Here is a 21,230-nt window from a genome sequence, read left to right as displayed (position 1 = left end):
TTTCTCACTTCTCCAGTTAAATTTGCTCCATGGAACTTGGGGCCGAGCTATGAGGCTAAAGCTTTTCTATAGATGAGAGGCAGGGGACATGGTGGGGGTGGGGGTAATGGGTTCCTGGGAAGGCCCTATAGGGTCCTGCTCTGTTTCAGTTGAACTGTCATAAAGCAAAAACAACAACAACAACAACAACAACAAAACCCCAACACTGGAAAGGTATGGACAATATGAACAAAAAGAAAGGTGAGATCCATGCAGGCCAAAAGGAGAGTGGTATTTCAGGAGTTAACCATCATCTGGATGTGGGACTGATAAAAGCAGGGAAAGTTAGGTGGAGAGGAAAGAGGAAGCCAAAGACCATGGTCCATCTGTAATTCATAAATTGATTTTTTTTAAAAAGCCACCTTAATTAAAACTGACAATTTTTTCATAAGCATGAGGTATCAGAAAAAGCATACAATATCGACCCTGCCTTATAGGAAATTACCATCTTCAAGGACAAAGCAAGACGTGCGTATATTTTGGAAAGATCCCTCTCATTTCCTTCTTTTCTTTCCTCCTTTGACCGCTTTATCACGTTTGAAACGATGCAATTTGCTAACTTGCTTGATGATTATAAGGTAAGCCTCCTAAGGGCAGGGAGTTTTGTCTATTTTGCTGCATCTTTAGAATCTACAGAGTCCTGCACACTGCAAACAGCTGTATAAGAATTCGTTGAATGAACTGGAGAATCACAGCCTAGGGTAACATCGTCTTAATTTTCTGGCCTTGAATCTCTTGGGCGGGCCAAGATCTCCCACTGCCATACGCTAGGGGGCAGATCGAGATTAGAAAAGGAACAATTTTTTCCCCCGGAGGGCAGAGTTCTCAACCTTTGCTAACGTTAGCATCACCTGGGCTGCCTTTAGACATACTGCACCAGGATGCTGATGATGATGTTCAGTCGCCAAATCGTGTCCAACTCTACCTCTGACTAAATCAGCATCTCCGGAGGGTGGGGCCCTGAGTGGGATAACGGAGACAAGCTCCAAGGACGCGGCTGAACCTATCCTCTGCGTCACACTCTGGTGCCGCCGGGTGCATTTTATCCACAGTATTTGTGATAGGCCAGTGTCGTAGTTAGCAACACTTCCGCCGCTGCTGATAGAGCGGGAACCTGAGGGGAGACGGATTCCAGCTTCTCGCCAATGAGGGGGCCTGCAGGCGCAGCGTGGCCCCGCCCCCAGGCAACGAGGCCCCGCCCTTGGACAGCGAGACTCCGCTCCCGGACTGCGTAGCCCCGCCCCCAGCCCCCTTCCGCGGCCGTGGTGCAAGGGTGCGGTCCGGGTGAGGTCGGGTCTGGCGCCCGAGCGCTCTCCGTCTTCGCGCTTTACATTGCTTCGACTTCTCTCCACCGACCGGTGCGTGGGGCCCGGCTCTGTGGTCAGGCGTGCAGCGGCTGCCAAGCGCGATGAGGCGAGCGGCGCTGCGGTAGGTAGCCGGGCGCCTGGCGGGGCGCGGACCGGGGGCGCCCACTCCCTCCCTCGGCGCTGCTAGTGGGCCCGGGCGGAAGGAGCGGGCCGCAGCAGGCGGAACTAATGCCGGGGGCTTATGGGCAGAAAACAGGGTCGGGTAGGGAAGGGCACTAAGGTACCGTGACCCCGCCGGCTTCAAGTGGGGCATCGCACCCCCGACCGGCGCGTCTTCTGGCCGGAGTTTGATGATGAAAGTGAAGCGACACTTGAAGGGAGGAAGTTGGGCGTTCCCTGACGTTCCTTTTTCTTTGCTCATCTGGGGTGTAGTGTGGAGTTAGCCTTTTGTCGGAAGGCTGGAGTTTAGGACTGCATATTACTTTTATCGCCCTCTACGCTTCTTTGGAGAGCATGTTTAAGGTTAAGTGCTTGACAGACTTGGACTCTGACTTGAGTGTGTTGTAATGTGGGTAGAGATTGCAGGGTACCTTCTGGCCTCTCCGGACCTCAGAACTGTGTGACTAGGTCCCCTGGTGCTGATTGAACTTTACTTTTACTGAGCAGCAAGACCCATAAGGCCAGGTGGGGGAGTGGCTTTGATTGGGCCACTTGCACAAGGAGGATGCCTTTTTGTGTAAGTCATCATCCCAGCGTGTCCAGTGACGGTTTAAGGCTTTAGACTCCAGAGCATGTCTGGCTCTCCCCCAACCCGCTGCACCGGAGCCCTCCAGCTGTTCCAAGATCTTTCTGCTTGGTTGCGTCCCAGGGGGCCGACCCTTGTTGCAGCTTCTGAATTCATCCTGCCACAGGTGTACCAGCCCCCCTGGTATGGCCCGCAGTGGTTCTGAGTGACGGTGATCCCCAGCCGTTCACTTGGGGGCCCTGAATCTCTCTCATTGTTCCTGTGGACCCTGCTGGCAGTTGAAAAAGGTTCTCTGTGTCTGTCTCTCATTTTCTCATTAACTTTGTTTTACTGCTTGAAGACAGGTTGAAGGTCATTAGGAGAAGAACCACAGTTGCCTTTAGCTTGTATTGACATGATGTGGCAGGCCTTGTACAATCTCCAGGGTTCTGTCCATGTGCCTTTTCCCAGGAAGCCTTACTTGATCTCGCCTCTCCCCCATTCAGAAGTCCTCTTTATTTTTGCCGTGAGCTCCTTGTATACCTGCCATTCCTTTCTTCTGATTCTTGTAGACCCTCAAGCAGGTACTCTGTTAGTGTCTAGCGAGAGTACATAAATGAATACAGACTGTCTGGCGTATTTAGGTTATTTGACTGGTAGGTTGTTTTTGTACTTTCTTTTTTTCCCCTTACTAGTGGAAGAGTCACTTATATTTGTTTAGTCTCTAAACTGAGGCATTTTTCCTAAGTGGAGGGCCTGTGAGTGTCATTGCCTGGTTTTGTACTGAAAACTCTTCCCAGATGCCCATCCTAAGCTTGGAACCCAGAACAGCTAAGACTTCTGTTCACATCTGCATGTGACTTTGGTGACTCCCTTCAGTAGCCATGGGCAGGTTGGGTTCCTTCGTTTCCTTTCATTGGGAAGGTTCAATAATGGAGTCCTAGGGCCTGACTCTCCTAGAGGCCTCTTGACAGTTTCTTCTAAAGGCCTAGAGGTTTTGCTGTAATTAAGACTCCAGAGGGCTTATTGGGGAATAAACCAATAACTGAGGTACTGAGGTGTTAGGCAGTGGTTGAAGCATTACACCGCCCCCCCCCATCTCGGTGTCTCGTAGATAAAGAGAAGTAGTCTGGAGTTATGAAAAGAGCAGCTTCCCAAATGTCTGGTGTATGTGGGGGGTGAGGAGGGATCAGAAGAACTTGGCTGTATACAGTGTGCTAGTTGACTGGCAGGGGAAAAGTCATCTAATTTCTTTGGGCCTTAGTTTTTCCAGGAGGTTGATCTGAATCACAATATTTTAAGTCTAGGGGCCCGTGGGGGTGTCAAAAGGGAGTGGTCTGTGAACCATCTGAAATAATATATATCATTGTGTGTATCAATAAAATATATCCCCCCACCCCAGCTACTAGGCATGAGGGGCCACAGGTTTCATCAGATTATCGGTAGGGACAACATGAAATTGTAGTGAAAAGTTACAATACACTGAATATTCACAGGATAATAGAAATTTGTTATACTGATACATGATCAGTATAATCAATGATTTTTAAAAAGAGCATTCACATTAGGCCTTCATTGTGCTACAGGGATGTATTTCCACATTTTTTATGGCAGTGTGCAAAGAGCAGGGTTGCAGGACCAGGACCACAGTTTTCCAAATAATTTGACCCAAGTGTTTCTCTGTATTTATTAACTTTTTTTACTGTCTCCATTTGATACTCTATTCAGAGATGGTCCATTATAGTGCCTGGCTTATTCCCAAACTTCTGGTCACTTTTGACTTTTAGGGGAGACTCTGAAGAAGCATGCCTTTCTGGACTAGCTCATGTTTTTTTGAGGACTTGTCAATGTACTAGGCATGCCCCTCACAGGTTAATGTGTATTAACTTCTCTATTTTACATATGAGGAGACTGAAGCTCAGAGAGGTTAGGTAACTTGCTCAGCTAACAAGCAGCATGGTCAGGCTCTTAACCTCTGTATGCTACACCGCTCTTCACTCAGGCAGAATGAGATAGTTTTCCTCAGTCTGCAGAAAATGCTGCTTCTTAAGGAACAAGACAGAATGCTTGTATAAATGTGTATTTACCCAAATATGTGAGATGAGTTGTATAGCTCCTGTTAGTCCGTGATTAGTATTTAAAGTTTTTACCCACTCAGAGTCAGATCTCATTTCTTATATTGCGATCATCTACCGCATCTATTATTATTCCCAGTTAATGTATTGAGGGCATGATTTTTTGCTCTTCCAGCTAATAGTGGCAATGGGAGATTTTTAGCTTTTTCCAGTGTGCTTCTTAAAACCCAATATATTCAGTTGCAGAATAGTAGTTTCTGAGATGGGAGAACGAAGGACCACATGCTCTATTTCCTTCAGTGAGGGATTTGAACCTACAGAGTATACAGAAAGTGAAATAGTGAAAAAGTTCAGCTCATGTTCTGAGAAAATGCAAATTAGAAGGTCAGGAATAAGAAGATTGAAATATTAATCCACATATAAAAATACAGAAATGGAAAATTTATTGGGAAAAGATAAACCAAAACTGTAAGGTAGAGTCTTGCTAGCTGTGTGATTGGAGAATAAACACAAAACGAAAACCTGAACCCTTTAGGAAGCATTCTGGTCTTAGTGGATGAGCAGGGAGCATATCAGAAACAGTGTGATGTCTGGCTGGCTAAGGAGTTAATTTAGCCATTGAGCATGTGCTCCTTTCTGTATTCTTTGCAGTTAGAGTAGTTGACTTGGTGAAAGGACCAGGATTTGTTCTAGTAGCACATGACTGAAAACTACATGGAGATTTTACCAGATATTTTTAGTCAGAGACCCTTTGTGAATGCTGTAATTCAGAAGAGAAATCTATAGTAAATTTGGACTCTAAAGAAAATAAGTTAGTTATTACTGAACCTGGCATTGCTGCTGCTAAGTTGCTTCAGTCATGTCCGACTGTGCGACCCCATAGACGGCAGCCCACCAGGCTCCCCCGTCCCTGGGATTCTCCAGGCAAGAACACTGGAGTGGGTTGCCATTTCCTTCTCCAATGCATCAAAGTGAAAAGTGAAAGGGAAGTCGCTCAGTCGTGTCCAACTCTTAGAGACCCCATGGACGGCAGCCTACCAGGCTCCTCTGTCCATGGGATTTTCCAGGCAAGCGTACTGGAGTGGGGTGCCGTTAGGTAGTAAGAATTTACTAGTCACTTGAGCTGGAATGAATAACAATATCTGGGGTTCTTGACGTTTTCAATGCCTTGCCTTAGTCCACTGGGCTCTCAACAGATCACTCTGTCAGTCCCTGATACTATATGTGTGTTATCCCTGATAGCAGAGTGTGTGGTTAGGAGTCAAAACTTACGTACTAGCCAAAATCAAGTTAAACAGTTTGTTTTGGGGGAACAGGTTAAGAATATTTGGGTGAATACCTTGGCTTTTATTCCATTGGGGAGTAGGAAATTTCTGCCTAAGTACAATAAATATTCTCTTTGAGTAACCCTGGAAAGGGTTAATTCTGTTTTCAAAGCTGATTGACTTTTAATTGGGTTTAGTTTATTTATTGAGGAAGTATGGTATGACAATAACAAAATATTTTTTGTTTACTCAGCTGTTTACCATATAGATTCTGGGCTTCTGAAGGTAATAAGTTAGAACCATGAAACCTGGTTGATATCTTTTATTTATTCATTTTGTAGATTGTTAGCCTAATTTACTCTCATTGGAGAGATGGTTTATGGTGTAGCCTCATAAGCAAATATACATACACTTGAGAAACAACTGCAGACACTGTAAAGACAGTATTTACTAAGAGTGTGCAATGGCAAAGTGCTCCAGAGGAGGCACAGGTCTTTGGAATTGCGAGGAAAGAAGCTGTGGAACCTTCTCTAAGTGTGTTTCTTCTTGTTTTATAGGCTTTGTACCCTGAGCAAGGGCCTGCTTGCTCCCAGCAGAGGACTGACTCAAGAACCTCAGAACCCGGAAAATGTCTTCCACATCCGTGAAGGCAAGCATGAGTACTTACCTTTTAGGCCCATATAGGGAAAAAAACCACCCTGTTTTATTTGAGAGGCATGTAGATAGACAGTTAGGGCAAATGACGCATAGTAAAGGTTGCTTTTTCATAAGATTCTCATTTAGAAAATGACCAGGATAGCTTTGGGTAGAAATCACATTCAGAATTTGACCTTTGGTTCCTTAGGGACCAAGCTTTTAGTTAAGTGATTTTTACATCCTCTGTGTAGGTACTGTGAAGGCATGGAAAAAACATATAATTCATGAGCAAGAGACAGGCCCTTCAGTTGTACCAACTAAAGACTTCTAGTCTGTAGTTTTGTTAGAGGTATCCTATTAATCTATGGTTAATCAAAGTTAGTTTCAGTTACTAACACGATATGCAAACTATGGATGTCTGTGTCAGTGTAGGAATATTCATTATAATGAAAATTATGGCTTCTTTAAAGGATCCAAATATATATATATATGTGTGTGTGTGTATATATATATATATGTACACAAAATTTAAAATTTGCTTTGTTTTCTTGGTCTTCAGCACCTGCCTCTCTTCTTAAACTCATTATAAACTAATAATAATCATTTTTTATCACTGAGCATCAGTAATCTGTGTACTATTTGGGATACTTTCTATCCATTCTTTTATTTAAAGGACTTGGGAGGGAAAAAAAGTCAGAAATAAGAATAATTTACTAATGGATATTTTTGGCACAGTACTCTATGGTTTAATTGTAATTAGAGTTTGGACCTAATTTATGGTATATAACAGTTGGGTTTTTTTTGCCACACTGTGTGGCTTGCGGGATCTTAGTTCCCTGACCAGAGGTTGAACTCAGGCCCCAGCAATGAAAGTACAAAGTTCTAACCTCTGGACCACCAAGGAATTTGCTATAACAGTTGTTTGATAGAAAAATCAACCACTTTTTAATGAAAAGTAAAATGCATGTTCATCTAACCGTATTTGGTTTTGATCACTTAGTTTTTGAAGGAACAAGGATTGCTGTAGGTAATTTTCTGTAACCGGAATGTATATTTTTAAATGCTAGATAACAATGCATGAACTCAAAACATTATTTAAAATCCTATAGATTTATTTTCTAATGTTGACTAACTACTGTTTAATCTTAATTTATTTCCCCTTTATCCATATAGCATGTTCACCTATACATGTGAATCATGGTGTGTGTGTGGTAATTGGTATCAACTCTTTTTTTAAGTGCTTAAATTTTTTTTGCAATAATTTATTCTTGCAATATGGGGCAATGGACATTAACTAAACTTAAATTGCTTTCTTTGCCTTTCCTTTTTTGCTTCATTTTCCTTGCCTCAACTTTTCTAACATTTAGGGTAATATAAATGTATGAGAAATCAATTAGAGTGAGACTCAAATTTTTTTTTTTTAAATCTTTAATTCTTACATGCGTTCCCAATCATGAACCCCCCTCCCACGTCCCTCCCCATAACATCTCTCTGGGTCATCCCCATGCACCAGCCCCAAGCATGCTGTACTGCCTATAAGAGGATAGGCTGGGATTCTGTTCATAATGTCTTCATCATAAAGGGACTCCTACTGATGCTGATACACAGCCTCATCTGATGAATAATTGGAGTTACCCTTTTCTGCTTATTTATAAGGAAAAAAGTTTGGGTTTTTCCGTATCATCTTATGGAAAACCCGAACTTTTTGGCCAGCCCAATAAATCCCAGTGATTGACACAGGATATTCTTTTCTGCACTAAGGAAGGAGAAGGAAATGGCAACCCACTCCAGTGTTCTTGCCTAGAGAATCCCGTGGACGGAGGAGCCTGGTGGGCTGCTGTCCATAGGGTCGCACAGAGTCAGATGCGACTGAAGCGACTTAGCAGCAGCAGCAGCACTAAGGAAACAGTAATTGTTTTAAGTTTTGGGGACCCAGAGGCCTGATCCCTTCCCTGAGCTGTTTGTTTATGGCATTAAATGGAAATTCATAGCTCTTTGAATATTTTGAATGCATGACTCACTTTTTGGAGTTCTGGAGCTCGTTGCCGTAATCCAGTGCTCACATTCTTAGTTTCATGGAATGACCTCTATTTTTGTTTCAGTTCGAGATAAGTTGCGGGAGATAGTAGGAGCATCCACAAACTGGAGGTATGCACTCTGTTCATTCGTTCTTCTATCCCTGGAGTGGTATGCCAGGCTTATTTAGGCTCAGTTGATGCTCCCATTATAGGAATGGGGGAAACCCATTGTTAAGAAATGGATTGAGAGCTTTTTTCACTTGGGGGAGAAGATCAACATTCCAACATACTCATCAGTTGATGCTTTGTTGTCGTAAAATCATGTAATTTACATGTACTCTACATTTTTCAAAGTGCATTCAGGTATATTACCTCACTGATTGTCAGTGAAACTTAGGACACGCTTATGACATATGTTTCTGTTCCTTTTTTGTATATGATGAGACTGAAACTCAGACATTGAATGATCGAGTGCTGGGGTTTGGAACTTGAACCCAAGTTTCCTGGTTTATCTGTTTCATGAAGCATGACTCCTTTATTGCTTCTTATGAGTTCATAATTAACCAGGTCTCCCATACAATCTTTGTCTCTCAGTGTTTCCTTATTGTAAAATAGGGTAGAATCCCTCTTGGTGTACAGAATTTTGAGGCTAAAATGAGATAAACAGAAAGCAAAGTAATAATCTATTATTGGTATAAAAATTACCTAATGACTTCTTTTTATCTCATTTTATGAAAAATTTCAATTTACTGAAAAGTGGAAAAAATGAATACCTTTTGTTCCCACCATCTGAATTGGGTGCTTAGGAACATTTTTCCAAATTTGCCAGTTTACATATACTGGCTATATAGGTTCATGACACTTCAGCTCCAGTTATGTTCCAGTACATCTCTAATAAATAAATATATTTTCTTATGTAACAAAATAAGCAGTTGTAAATCTCCAATAAGTAAGATGTTCTCTCCTGTGGTGAAATTGACAGTAATTCCCTAATAGTATATTATTCATCTGTATTCAGCATTCCTCCATTGTTCCCCACATTTTTTATAACTTTTAATAAAAATCAAGATCCAGTAAAAAATTGCATGCTTATGACTCTCTTGTCTCCCCTAATGTAGAATGATAATTACCCCTGCCTCCTTTTTAATCCCTATGAGTTTAAAGAGGCCAAGCCATTTGTCTTATTGAATGTTCCATATTCTGGATTTATCTGGTTCCATTTGTAGGCTTCACCTTTCTGGCAGTTATACTTCATAAGTAAGCTTAGAAAGACAACTTAATGAATGATACTGTGAACATTTTAGTTCCCTATCCCCTTGTGTCTCTCTTCTCTTCCACCTTAATTGTCTCTTCTTTTTCTTCCCTGTCTCCTTTTCATATTATTTTCCTCTTTACCTTTTGGTCTGCCTTCCAAACTTCTTTTGGATATACTCCATTTTTCCTCCTCTGTCTCTCTTTCCTGAAATTGAAGGCAGAGAGAGAGAGAGAGCTGGGGCACAGAAAAAACGAGACTTGTCCAGGTGAGAAATGGGAATGTGGAGTTCAGTGGCCATGTTGTTCTTTAGTGCATTTACATATATTTTAATATATATATATTTATTATGTCCATTTCTGTGTTTTTAGTTTGATTTTTAAGATTCTATTCTTTCAATACACTTTTTGATGAGGGTGAATGTATCATTCATTTGGATATATCTGTATCACTTATATTTTTCTTATCTACTAGGCTGAGAAATTTTAAAAGAAATTTTTAATTTCACCAAGTGGCAGGTGGGAAGGGAGGGAAGGAAGGGAAGGAAAAGGAGATGAGGTAGGTCCAGACTTGCTCTTTCCTCCTTTCATGTTGTCTGACGGGCCTGTATAGCACTGAAATTGTGGGAGAGCAGGTTCCTGTGTTTTATGAAGCTTGTATCCTTTCTTCTCAGAGACCATGTGAAAGCAATGGAGGAAAGAAAACTACTTCATAGTTTCCTGGCTAAGTCACAAAAAGGACTGCCTCCTAGGACCATGAAAGACAGTTACATTGAAGTTTTCTTGCCTTTGGGCAGTCAGCCTGAATTACGAGAGAAATATTTGACTGTTCAAAACACTGTAAGGTAACACAGCACTATTTTTGCTTGTGCCATTTGTTTTTATTTTATTTCCTTTCTTTGTTATAACTTTGAGATCCATTCACTTAAATGTGTGATTCTCTGATTTTTAATATATTCAGAGAATTGTACAATTTTAGTAGATATTTATCAGCCCATGATGTGTTATTTTTTTTTAAAGGGTGATCATCATGATTTTCATTTCATCACAGTTTTCTTTATTTTACAGGTTTGGCAGGATTCTTGAGGATCTTGACAGCCTAGGAGGTACTGATATTTTAATATTTTTGAATAGGGACTTACATCAATGCATTGATGCCTCTGGCTGGAAAAGGTCTTTTTTTTCTTTAACTTGCACAGATGAAGATATTCTAAAAGAGCAGAAAAAGAATGGCATCTGTACTAATTCTGAATTGTCATAATTATTTAATTAAATTTACCGAAAAGTGGCAGAGTACAAGGAGTTGTTCTTCCCTGAATCATATGAGAGTATGTTGATGACACGATGCACATCAGCCCCAAATATTTTCACATGTGGTTCCTACAAACAAGGACATTCTTCTTCATTAACTACAAGATAACCCTCAAAATCAAGAAATTAACACTGACATTTAGACAGTCTAATCCTCAGACCCCATTCAACTTTGGCCAGAAGTCCTTTATAGCAGGAGGATCCACTTCTGAATCATGTATTGTGTTTAGTTGTTGTGTCATAGATAGTTCGTCAGTCTTTCCCTGACTTTCATGACCTTGACACTCTTGAAGGTTATGCGCCAGTTCTTTTGTGGAATTTCTTTTTATTTGGTTTTGTTTGATGCTTCCCCAAGATTAGATATGGGACATGCATGTTCGACTGGAGTGACATAGAAGGGGTGCTGTGTTTCTGTTGCATCTTAGCAGGTAGTGCATAATTCTAATTTGTCCTATTCCTGTGATGTTATCTTTGATTCCTTGGTGAAGGTGGTGTCTGCCAGGTTTCTTTGCTGTAAAGTTAGTCTTTTCCCCTTTTTAATTAATAAGTACCTTGTTGGGACTTGTGAAAATCACATTCCTCATCAGACTTTTATCAATTATTTTGAACTCAGTAGGGACTCAGGGATTCCTGTGTTACTGAATGCATTAGAATGGATTTCTGTCGTCTGTTTTGATGTTCAAATTGTCCCAGGACTGTTTCAGTCCCTTCATGCTGACTTCTGTGGTTTTTTTTTTTTTTTTTTTTCTTTCTTTCTTGGATATGTCCCCGTCATTCTCTGAGCACTTCCTCACTTTTTGGCACAAGATCTTCTAGGCTCATTTCTACTTTTTGGGCTCCAGTCCTGGAATCAGCCAAATCTCTGAGGAGCCCTGGATCTTTTTAATGGAGAAACCAAGATCTGGGTGCTGGAGTGGTCATCGTTGCTGGGGTATCACTATTCCAATGCCCTTTTAGTATGTGAGCTGGGGAATATATGCACATACATGTTCATTTCCATTTATACCTGCCTGCCAATCTATCTCTTCTCTTCTTCCCATCTGTGTATATCTCTGTCTGTTGGAACCCTGGGTTCATACTGATAGTCCCAATTCTAATCCAGCCACAGGTCCATTCTTTATTCCTCCTTGTTCACATTTGTAATTCTCTTCTCCAGCTGGCTCCATTATCCAGAATATAATTACTTATTTGATCAGTTCCCCTGTATATAGCCAGTTTCACGTGACTGCCACCTCAAAATCCTCCTGGATGCTCCCCTCACCTCGCTGGGGTGCTGCTCTGTACCAGGTCACCCTCTGCAGGTCACCGTCCTCATTGTGCTTGGGCTGCAGCTTGCTGGGCCATGGCTCTCATTGCCTCACGGTGTGCCTCCTGACCCCACGTGGGCTTCAGCACTCGATTTGGGGCTGTGCTGCTTGCTCCTACTGAATGGCCTTTGGACTGAACTGTTTGGAAAGCATTTAAAGAAAGGCTCTGTTAATCTTTAAAATAGAGACGTAAATCCCTTGTTGGGCTTACACCTAGTTACGTTTTTCTTGAAATTAATAAACTTGCTTAAAAATTCATAAGTTAGTTAATGTTAGTCACTCAGTTGTGTCTGACTGTATGTGACACTGTGGACAGTAGCCCGCCAGGCTCCTCTGTCCATGGAATTCTCCAGGCAAGAATACTGGAGTGGGTTGCCATTTCCTTCTCTGGGGGATCTTCTGGACCCAGGGATCGAACCCATGTCTCCTCTGTATGCTGCGTTGCAAGCAAGTTCTTTACCACTAGTGCCACCTGGGAAGCCCTAAAAATTCTTACTGGCTCTTAAAAAAAGATCTCTCTCTCTCTCTCTCTCTCTCTCTCTCACACACACACACACACACACACACACACACACACTCACACACATTCACTCACTCACTCACTTACTCACTCGACTTTGGTTTACTTGAAAGTGAAGTCACTCAGTCGTGTCTGACTCTTTGCGACCCCTTACTGGCTCTTAAAAAAAGATCTCTCTCTCTCACACACACACACACACACTCACTCACTCACTCACTTGACTTTGGTTTACTTGAAAGTGAAGTCACTCAGTCGTGTCTGACTTTGCGACCCCATGGACTATAGCCCACCAGGCTCCTCCGTCCATGGGATTCTCCAGGCACAAATACTGGAGTGGGTTGCCATTTCCTTTTCCAGGGGATCTTCCCAACCCAGGGATTGAACCCAGGTCTTTTGCATTGCAAGCAGACGCTTTAACCTCTGAGCCAAATAAATGGGCTTCCCTGGTGGCTCAGACGATGAAGAATCTGCCTGCAGTGTCTGCCAGTGAAGGAGACACTGGTTTGATACCTGGGTTGGAGAATTCCATGGACAGAGGAATCTGGCAGGCTACAGTCCAGGGGGTCACAAAGAGTTGGACATGACTGAGTGACTAACACTTAGCTTAAATACACAAACACCCCTGCCACTATGCTGTTTTTCTTCATCACCTCATGTAGATGGCTAGTCCCTTTTCCTTGTTCATTTGATACTGTTCCATCCCTTTCTTCAAGAAACTCGCCTTTTATCACATACACTTTCTCCCTCGTATCTCAAGCCTTTGGTCAACTTCACTTTTCCCTCACTTTCTAAACATATTCAAGGCTCTTAATGAAAAATAGGTAAAATCCCCTTCCCTTATAGCGCTCTCCAGTTTTCTTTCCCTCTCACTTGAGAGCTAACTTTGTGTTCTAGCTTCTGCTCCTCTGTGTCATTGAGCTGATCATGCCAAGCAGTCTGTTGCTGCCTTACTGCGTGATCTCACCAGTGCTTCTTGGCATACCTGACCCCTTTGCAGCTCCTGACAATGTTGAATTCACCTGTGGGTGTTGGCTATATTTCCTCCCACCTCTCAGGCTGCTACTTCCCAGTCTCCTTTGTAGCTTCCTCTTTCTCTGTTGATCCTTTAAATGTTGCTGATCCCCAGGGTGTTGTCTTCTGCCCCTTTTGGTTGTTGATAGATGCACTTTCTCTATAAATCTCGAATCCCAGTGCTTCAGCTGTTCTCAGTATTGTTGAGTTGTTCAGTCGTGTTCTACCCCGTGGATACCAGGCTTCCCTGTCCTTCACCATCTCGCGGAATTTGCTCAAACTCATGTCCATTGAGTCGGTGATGCCATCCAACCATCTCATCCTCTGTCGTCCCCTTCTCCTCCTATATTAGCTGTATTTATTCCATTAAAATGTACTTAAATAAAAACCAGTATAAAGAGGCACAGACATGAGAACAGGAAAAATTCACCATGAAAATATAAAAAGTCCAAACCTGCTTGCATGTAGTAATAGTCTTAGTTCAAAATGAATTGCTGAATTTGACTGCTTTAAATTGAAAAACTCCCATATGACCAAAGATACTATTAACAACAACAACAAAAACCCTAGCACATGTCTGCAAGAAAGAGTAACCAAAAAGAAGAATGAAGAAAATAATAAACTATATAAAAGGGTTACTACAAATGAATAAGAAAAAGATAAAGAAGCTAACCCAAAATGGGGGCTTCCCTGGTGGCTCTGTGATAAGGAATCCGCCTGCTAATGCAGGGGACACAGGTTTAATCCCGAGTCCAGGATGATCCCATATCCCACAGAGCAGCTAAGCCCTTGTACCACAACTGCTGAGCCCACGTGCCACAGTGACTGAGGCCCACTCGGCTGGAGCCTGTGCTCCACAAGAGAATCTCTGTTGTCCTCTTCTCCTTCGGCCTTCAATCTTTCCCAGCCTCGGGGTCTCTTTGTATCAGGTGGCCAAGTACTGGAGCATCAGTATCAGTCCTCCCAATGAATATTCAGGGTTGATTTCCTTTAGGATTGACTGGTTTGATCTTCTTGCTGACCAAGGGACTCTCAAGAGTCTTCTCCAAAACCATGGTTCAAAAGCATCAATTCTAGTATGGGAGCTATATAAGGTACATTTCCTGGCCTGCTCTTGTGAGTTGCAGACCAGTTTGTCCTGCCTTTTGGCCATCTTCATTTGGATCTGCCATGGACTTCCTGAGTTCAGTGTGTTGAAAATAGTCCACTCTGCTCTTCCTGTGTATGTCCTTTTTCTTAGTGAATGGTACATCGTCTTCACTCATGCAAGTTAGATACCTGAGTTAATTTAAGTCTTGTCAAACCTGCTTTCTTCTTAGCTCTTGGATCTTTTCTCTTGTCTTCATTTCCACTAATGTGCCGTAGGTCAGACACTTACAGTTTCCTTTCTGGGTACCATAAAGGTTTGTAAATGGAGTTTCTTGCCTTTTGCTCCTCATCCCCCTCCTAGTACATCCTTTAGCAGGTGCATGGATGGAAGAGTTTATTGTTACTCAACAGATACTGAGCACAGACCCAGTCCTGAGGGTTGATGATACAAATTTGAATGAATCATCGGGTAGGCAGGAATGCTATTGAAGAAGTACAGTACAATTTTAAATGAGTTGATATTTGTAAGGTACATAGAGTCATGCTTAGCACCTGTACATACTTGTTAAAATATGGGAAGTACACAGATCACCATGGGGTAGTGTAGGAGCCGAGGGTATTATGGGGAAGGAGGGAGAGCTCTAAGCCAAATAATAGCTTCATGATTCAGGAAGAGTCAAGAGAAAAAAGGTAGGTGAGTCCTTGTCTTTTATTTTTCTTTTTGAAGAAGTTTGATGTTTTCAGACTCATGTGTTTGGGTCTTTTGCTGCCTTAGGCACCATACCTTGGTTGAGTGATAATAAGCCACCTGGTAGACCTGGGCTTTGGGCTTCAGTTTCCTCATCAGAGCTAAAATTCAACAGTCAGATTAGAGGATTTCTAGATCTCATTAATGTATCAAAATCTTTGGTTCTAGGATATGACCACTAGTGGGATATAGGGAATTGGGTCTTCAAAACCAGATAAGACTGTTTATGAATTTCAAGGAGTAAATTGTGAACATTAAAAAATAATTTTGCCTTTTCCTTTATTTGGTTCTCTTCTGTTTTCCTACAGTTCTTATTTGCTACATGCACAACAAAATTCATTCAGCTAAGATGTCTCCTTTATCGATAGTTACAGCCCTGGTGGACAAGATTGGTAAGTGATATTATTTTCTTGGCATACTTAGAATTTTTAGTAATTATAAAATATTGATATTAGAGGAAATATTTTCCTTTTATGGAGGAATTTTTATGTATATATATGTATATGCATATGAAAATGTCAACTATGTATCAACATGTTTTTTATAATTATCTTTGAGTGGAAGGGTTTTGCATGATTCTGGTTTCACTTTTTATATTCTTTGCATTGCCTTATTTTTCAGAAAGACATACATATGTCTTCAGTATGTCAAAAAGGAATCATATTTTTAGTTTTCAAGACAAAAAAGAAATATAGTGGAATTTATGAAAATTTCCAATGAAATATGTCGATTTACAGTACAGAAAAGTTGGAGTATGATTTGTGCTCAGGTTGATTTTCTGTTTTGTAGATATGTGTAAGAAGAATTTGAGCCCAGAACAGGACATCAAGTTCAGTGGCCATGTTAGTTGGGTTGGGAAGACATCCATGGAAGTGAAGATGCATATGTTCCAGGTGTGTCTGTGCCCAAAATCTGCCCCCTTTTTCTAATACAGCCAACTAGCCTGAGTGAAAGAAAAGCTTACTTACCTATCTATCCATAGACAGGTGTATAGTTTTATAAGTTTTCCACTTACAGAAGAGCAATTCAAGTTCACGTCATACAGATGGTGTATTAGTATCCTCCTGGACAAAGACTGACAGATTATTTGGTGTTTATGCGTAGTGTTTATTATTTTCAAATCATATATAGCTCCGTGTTAAGGTACTTATTTCTGGTTTTACCCTAGAGAATTTCACAACAGTCTGAGTTCTGTTAAACATAAATGGAATTGGTCACTGTTAGTTTCGTAGGTCTGCTGTAGCAAAGTACCACAAACCAGATGGCTTAAAGCAACAGAAATTAATTGTTTTACAATTGGAAGGCTATAAGGTCTCAGCAGGACCATGCTCCCTCTAAAACCTGTATAGGAGAAGCCTTCTTTGCTTCTTCATAGCTTCTAGTGGTTTGCTGGCTTTTTGGCATTCCTTGGCTTGTAGTTGTAACACTCATTGTCTTCCTTCTTTATTACATAGCACTTTCCTCTTGTGTTTCTATGTCTCTTCTATTCTTACAAGGGCATCAATAATACTGGATTAAGGGCCCACCTACTCCAGTGTGACCTCATCCTACTTGATTATATCTGCAACAACCCTATGTCTAAATACAGTCACCTTCACCTGTACTGAGGGTTAGGACATCAACGTGTCTTGTTGGGGGACACAGTTGAACCCATAACAGTCACTTAGATTACTATAGCATCTAGGAACAGCCTTTCTGATGAACACAAGTCAGAACAGCTATTTTAAGATAATGAAGAAGGACTTCCCTGGTGGCCTAGTGGCTAAGACTCTGTGCTCCTCATGCAGGGGGCCTGGGTTTAGTCCCTTCTCAGGGACCTAGATCCTACATGCTGCAACTAAGAGTTTGAATGCTGCTAAGACTTGGCACAGCCAAATAAATTAAAAAATATATTTTTAAAAAGAGATAAAGAAATTTGTCAAGAAAAAGTACCTGAAGATAATAGTACAGAAATCAAATAATTCAGAGTATGTTCAAGATTTCATTGTGAAAACTTATCTAAGAACAACTTAGTTATATCAGGGTATTAGATGGATCTATCATTCAGATACATTTTTCTTTTCTGTTATGAAATCATGAAGCATTTCACCTTTTGGAAAAAGTCTGAAGGTTGCTCTGCAGTAATTAAAATTATTTTGTCAAAATGAATTCAGTTCAGTTGCTCAGTTGTGTCTGACTCTTTGCAACCCCGTGGATTGCAGTCCTGCAGGCCTCCTTGTCCATCACCAACTCCCAAAGCTTACTCAAACTCATGTCCATTGAGTCGGTGATGCCATCCAGCCATCTAATCCTCTTTCGTCTCCTTCTCCTCCCACCTTCAATGTTTCCCAGCATCAGGGTTTTTTGCAATCTCAGTTCTTTGCATCAGGTGGCCAAAGTATTGGAGTTTCAGCTTCAGCATCAGTCCTTCCAATGAATATTCAGGACTGATTTCCTTTAGAATTGACTGGTTGGATCTCCTTGCAATCCAAGAGACTCAAGAGTCTTCTCCAATACCACAGTTCAAAAGCATCAATTCTTTGGTGCTCAGCTTTCTTTATAGTCCAACTCTCACATCCGTATATGACTACTGGAAAAACATAGCTTTGACTAGATGAACCTTTGTTGGTAAAGTAATGTCTCTGCTTTTTAATATGCTGTCTAGGTTGGTCATAGCTTTTCTTCCAAGGAGAAAGCATCTTTTAATTTCATGGCTGCAATCACCATCTGCAATGATTTTGAAGCCCAAGAAAATAAAGTCTGTCACTGTTTCCATTGTCTCCCCATCTATTTGCTGTGAAGTGATGGGAGACTGGATGCCATGATCCTAGTTTTCTGAATGTTGAGTTTTAAGCCGACTTTTTCACTCTGCTCTTTCACTTTCATCAAGAGGCTCTTTTGTTCTTCTTCACTTTCTACCATAAGGGTGGTGTCATATGCGTATCTGAGATTATTGATATTTCTCCCAGCAATCTTGATTTCAGCTTGTGCTTCATCCAGCCCAGCATTTCACATGATGTACTCTGCATTTAAGTTAAATAAACAAAGCAGGTACTTTTAAAATTTGATACTGTATGTAAACATTGAATTTTTTAAACTCCCTTGTTGCTGCTTTTAAATAATAATAATCATACTGCTTTTAAAACCAAACATGAAGTTGTTGGGGATGGTGCTATGATTTGTTCACTTCCTTTGTTAGTCCTAATGGTTGATTCACAGTGGATCCCTGGCATAAGACCTGCTTTGTAAGAATCTTTTACAAATAGATTGAAAAAGAGATAAAGGAATTATTTGGAAGAGAGCCAGTGAAAAATCAGTGTCAGAAATACACTTTTGTTTTGAATTTGCATTTCTCATTGGCCATTTTGATGAATAACTCATGGCTTAAGTGATCTTTTTTCCAGAGAGGGAGCTTGGCAATAGATACCCTGCCTCTGGTTTGGCTAAAATGTAGGTTCAGATTCCAGCTCTTGGACTTCCCTTGCAGTTAAGTGGCTAAGACTTCACACTTCCACTGCAAGGGGCACGGGTTCGATCCCTGGTCAGAGGACTAGGATCCCACGTGCCACATGGTGTGAGCAAAAAAAAAAAAAAAAAAAAAAATCCTAACTCTGCTGTTTGTTAGCCGTGTGACTGTGGGCAGATTTCTTGCCCTCTCTGAGATGCTGTTTTGTTAGCCACAGTAGCCACTAATCAAATGTTGCCAATTATGTTAATTTATCATCATTGCTGTGGAGATGGTTCTAGATCTCTTCTAGGCTTGACCTTCAGACCTGCCTTTTGGGGTTCCCATAGATCTCTCTCCCATGTGTATTCTTGCTGTCTCCCAAGTCCAGTGTGTTCCAGACTGTGTCAGCTTCCTTTCCAATCTTGATTCTCCTTCATTTTCCCCTTTCCCACCCTCCTGTTTCTCCCAGCTCCAAACCTTTGTGAAAGCTTTAATTTTTCCCTGTCCTGTGCAGCCCTTTGCCAAGTCTTGCAGATTCATCACCCACTGTTGCTCACCAGAGTCCTCGCTTCCCCTTCCCCCTGGCCTCTGAGTTTCATTCAAGCCCTCACTGCCTCTTGTGTGAGCATCTTAGTTGTCTTTTAATTATTCTGCCTGCTTTTAGTCTCTTCTGTGTTAATGTTACACATATCTACCAGATAGATCTTCCACAACCGATCTTCAGTCATATCATTTCCCTTCTCAGAACCCTTCAACGGCTATTATCTGTGGTTCAAAGTCTAAATTCCTTTGACTAGTTAGGATCTAAAGTGTTATTCACTCAGTTGTGTCCGACTCTTTGCGACCCCCACAGACTGCAGCCCACCAGGCTCCTCTGTCCATGGAATTCTGCAGGCAAGAATACTGAAGTGGGCTGCCATTTCCTTTTTCAGGGGATCTTCCTGACCCAGGGATCGAACCTGGGTCTCCTGTAGACTGATTCTTTACCATATGAGACACCAGTTAGGATCTAAGATGCTCCATAAATAGCACCAATCTACCTAGTGGCTGGTTCACACACCTTCTTAGAGCATACCACTGGAGACCTTGAGCATCCTAAGAGTAGAGTTGTTTGTTTTGCATCCACAATGCTTGGCACTAGTGCATGTTAATTATAATAAACTGGAACATTACACAGTAGGTGAGTGGATGAGTATCCTGTTGTACATCTTCCTTTTGCTGGGATTTCGTGGGCAGTGGCTCCCTATATCCTCATTCCACCTGTGCTTCCGGGTCACATCATACTCCAATCTGTCCCTGATCCTTTCAGCTCATAGTACCTGTTCCTTCCCCACGTCCCTCTCTTCTGGTTCCTGATATCCTCTTCTCTACAAGCTCTATACACACATGTTTTTTCTGTTTGACTATGTGCGCATCCCCAGGGAGATGTGGGAGTGAGTCATCTATTCCACTTCCTGATGGCCAACATTTAACACTGACTTTGCAGTGATTTATGGGGTGTTCCATCTGTGCTTGGTATACAGCAGTGAGCAAAACAGAGAAAGTTCCATTCTCTTGGAGTTCACACTCTAGTAGTGCTCAACAGTCAGTTCATTCATTGACAATCATTGATTGGGTATCTGCTGTCTGCCAGTCTTTGTGCCAGTTGCTGGGATAAACATGTGAATAAAAATGGTCTTTGTCCTCAAGGAGCTCTCGGTGCAGTAGGAAGACAGACACATAAGTAAATCATTATGGTATAGTCAATTAAGTGGGCTTCCCTGATGGCTCAGTGGTAAAGAATCCACCTGCAATGCAGGAGACACGGGAGACGTGGGTTCAGGAAGATCCCCTGGAGGAGGAAACAGCAAATCCACTCCAGTGTTCTTGCCTGAAAAATCGTATGGATAGAGGAGCCTGGTAAGCTGTAGTCCAAAGGGTCACAAAGATTGGACTGAGCGACTAAGCACAAATTAAGTACTGTGCACTATTTCTCAACAGGGACACTATTAGCATTGTACGTGGGAGAATTCTTTGTTCTGCAGGACCTTCCCCTGTGTTGTGAAGTGTTACCTGCGCTGCATTAGTAATGTCCCTCAGCTCATGGCAACCATCACCAGCCCTGCATGTTTCCAGATGCCCCTAGGGGGTGATATCTTCCTAGCTTATGTTGAGAACCACTGTCAGAAGAGGCCTTTGTTTCCACTTACGTGGCAAAAAAAGAGAGGGAATGATCAACTCTGCCTGGGGAGTAGGGCTGGGACTGGGGATGGGGAGGAGTATCTTGAGGAATGCCACCCTGAGGAAGGCATCAGGCAAAGATGTGGAGAGGAAGTGCTCAGGTGACAAAATGGGACATTCCAGGACCTCCAAGTTGTTAGGTGTGGCTAGAGAAAAAGGTGCAGGCACGAGGGGAATGTTCGGTGAACAACTGGAGAGAAATTTGGGCTCCGTGGCAGAGGCTTTCCAGCAGGCTTAGAACAGATGCTGGGAGAAAGGAGGAACTCTTGAAAGGTTTGAACA

At 41.9% G+C, this 21,230-nt stretch overlaps 1 protein-coding gene across 1 annotated transcript in view; it reads left to right on the top strand.

The window, feature by feature from the left end:
- Positions 1-1,096: 1,096 nt before the first annotated feature.
- The window catches only part of ACOT9 (acyl-CoA thioesterase 9), a 31,139-nt gene continuing 11,005 nt past the window's right edge, over positions 1,097-21,230 (top strand). The window contains exons 1-7 of the mRNA XM_070291456.1: positions 1,097-1,467; positions 5,968-6,059; positions 8,149-8,194; positions 9,990-10,160; positions 10,384-10,421; positions 15,610-15,693; positions 16,091-16,194. Of these exons, the coding sequence (XP_070147557.1) occupies positions 1,448-1,467; positions 5,968-6,059; positions 8,149-8,194; positions 9,990-10,160; positions 10,384-10,421; positions 15,610-15,693; positions 16,091-16,194 (555 nt within the window). The 5' untranslated portion in view covers positions 1,097-1,447. The remainder of the gene's footprint in view (positions 1,468-5,967; positions 6,060-8,148; positions 8,195-9,989; positions 10,161-10,383; positions 10,422-15,609; positions 15,694-16,090; positions 16,195-21,230) is intronic.

Source organism: Ovis canadensis, chromosome X (assembly GCF_042477335.2).
Source record: "Ovis canadensis isolate MfBH-ARS-UI-01 breed Bighorn chromosome X, ARS-UI_OviCan_v2, whole genome shotgun sequence".
In the NCBI taxonomy this organism is placed as follows: domain Eukaryota; kingdom Metazoa; phylum Chordata; class Mammalia; order Artiodactyla; family Bovidae; genus Ovis; species Ovis canadensis.
The sequence above is the reverse complement of the archived record's forward strand: the minus strand, read 5'-3'. Positions and strand labels throughout refer to the sequence as shown.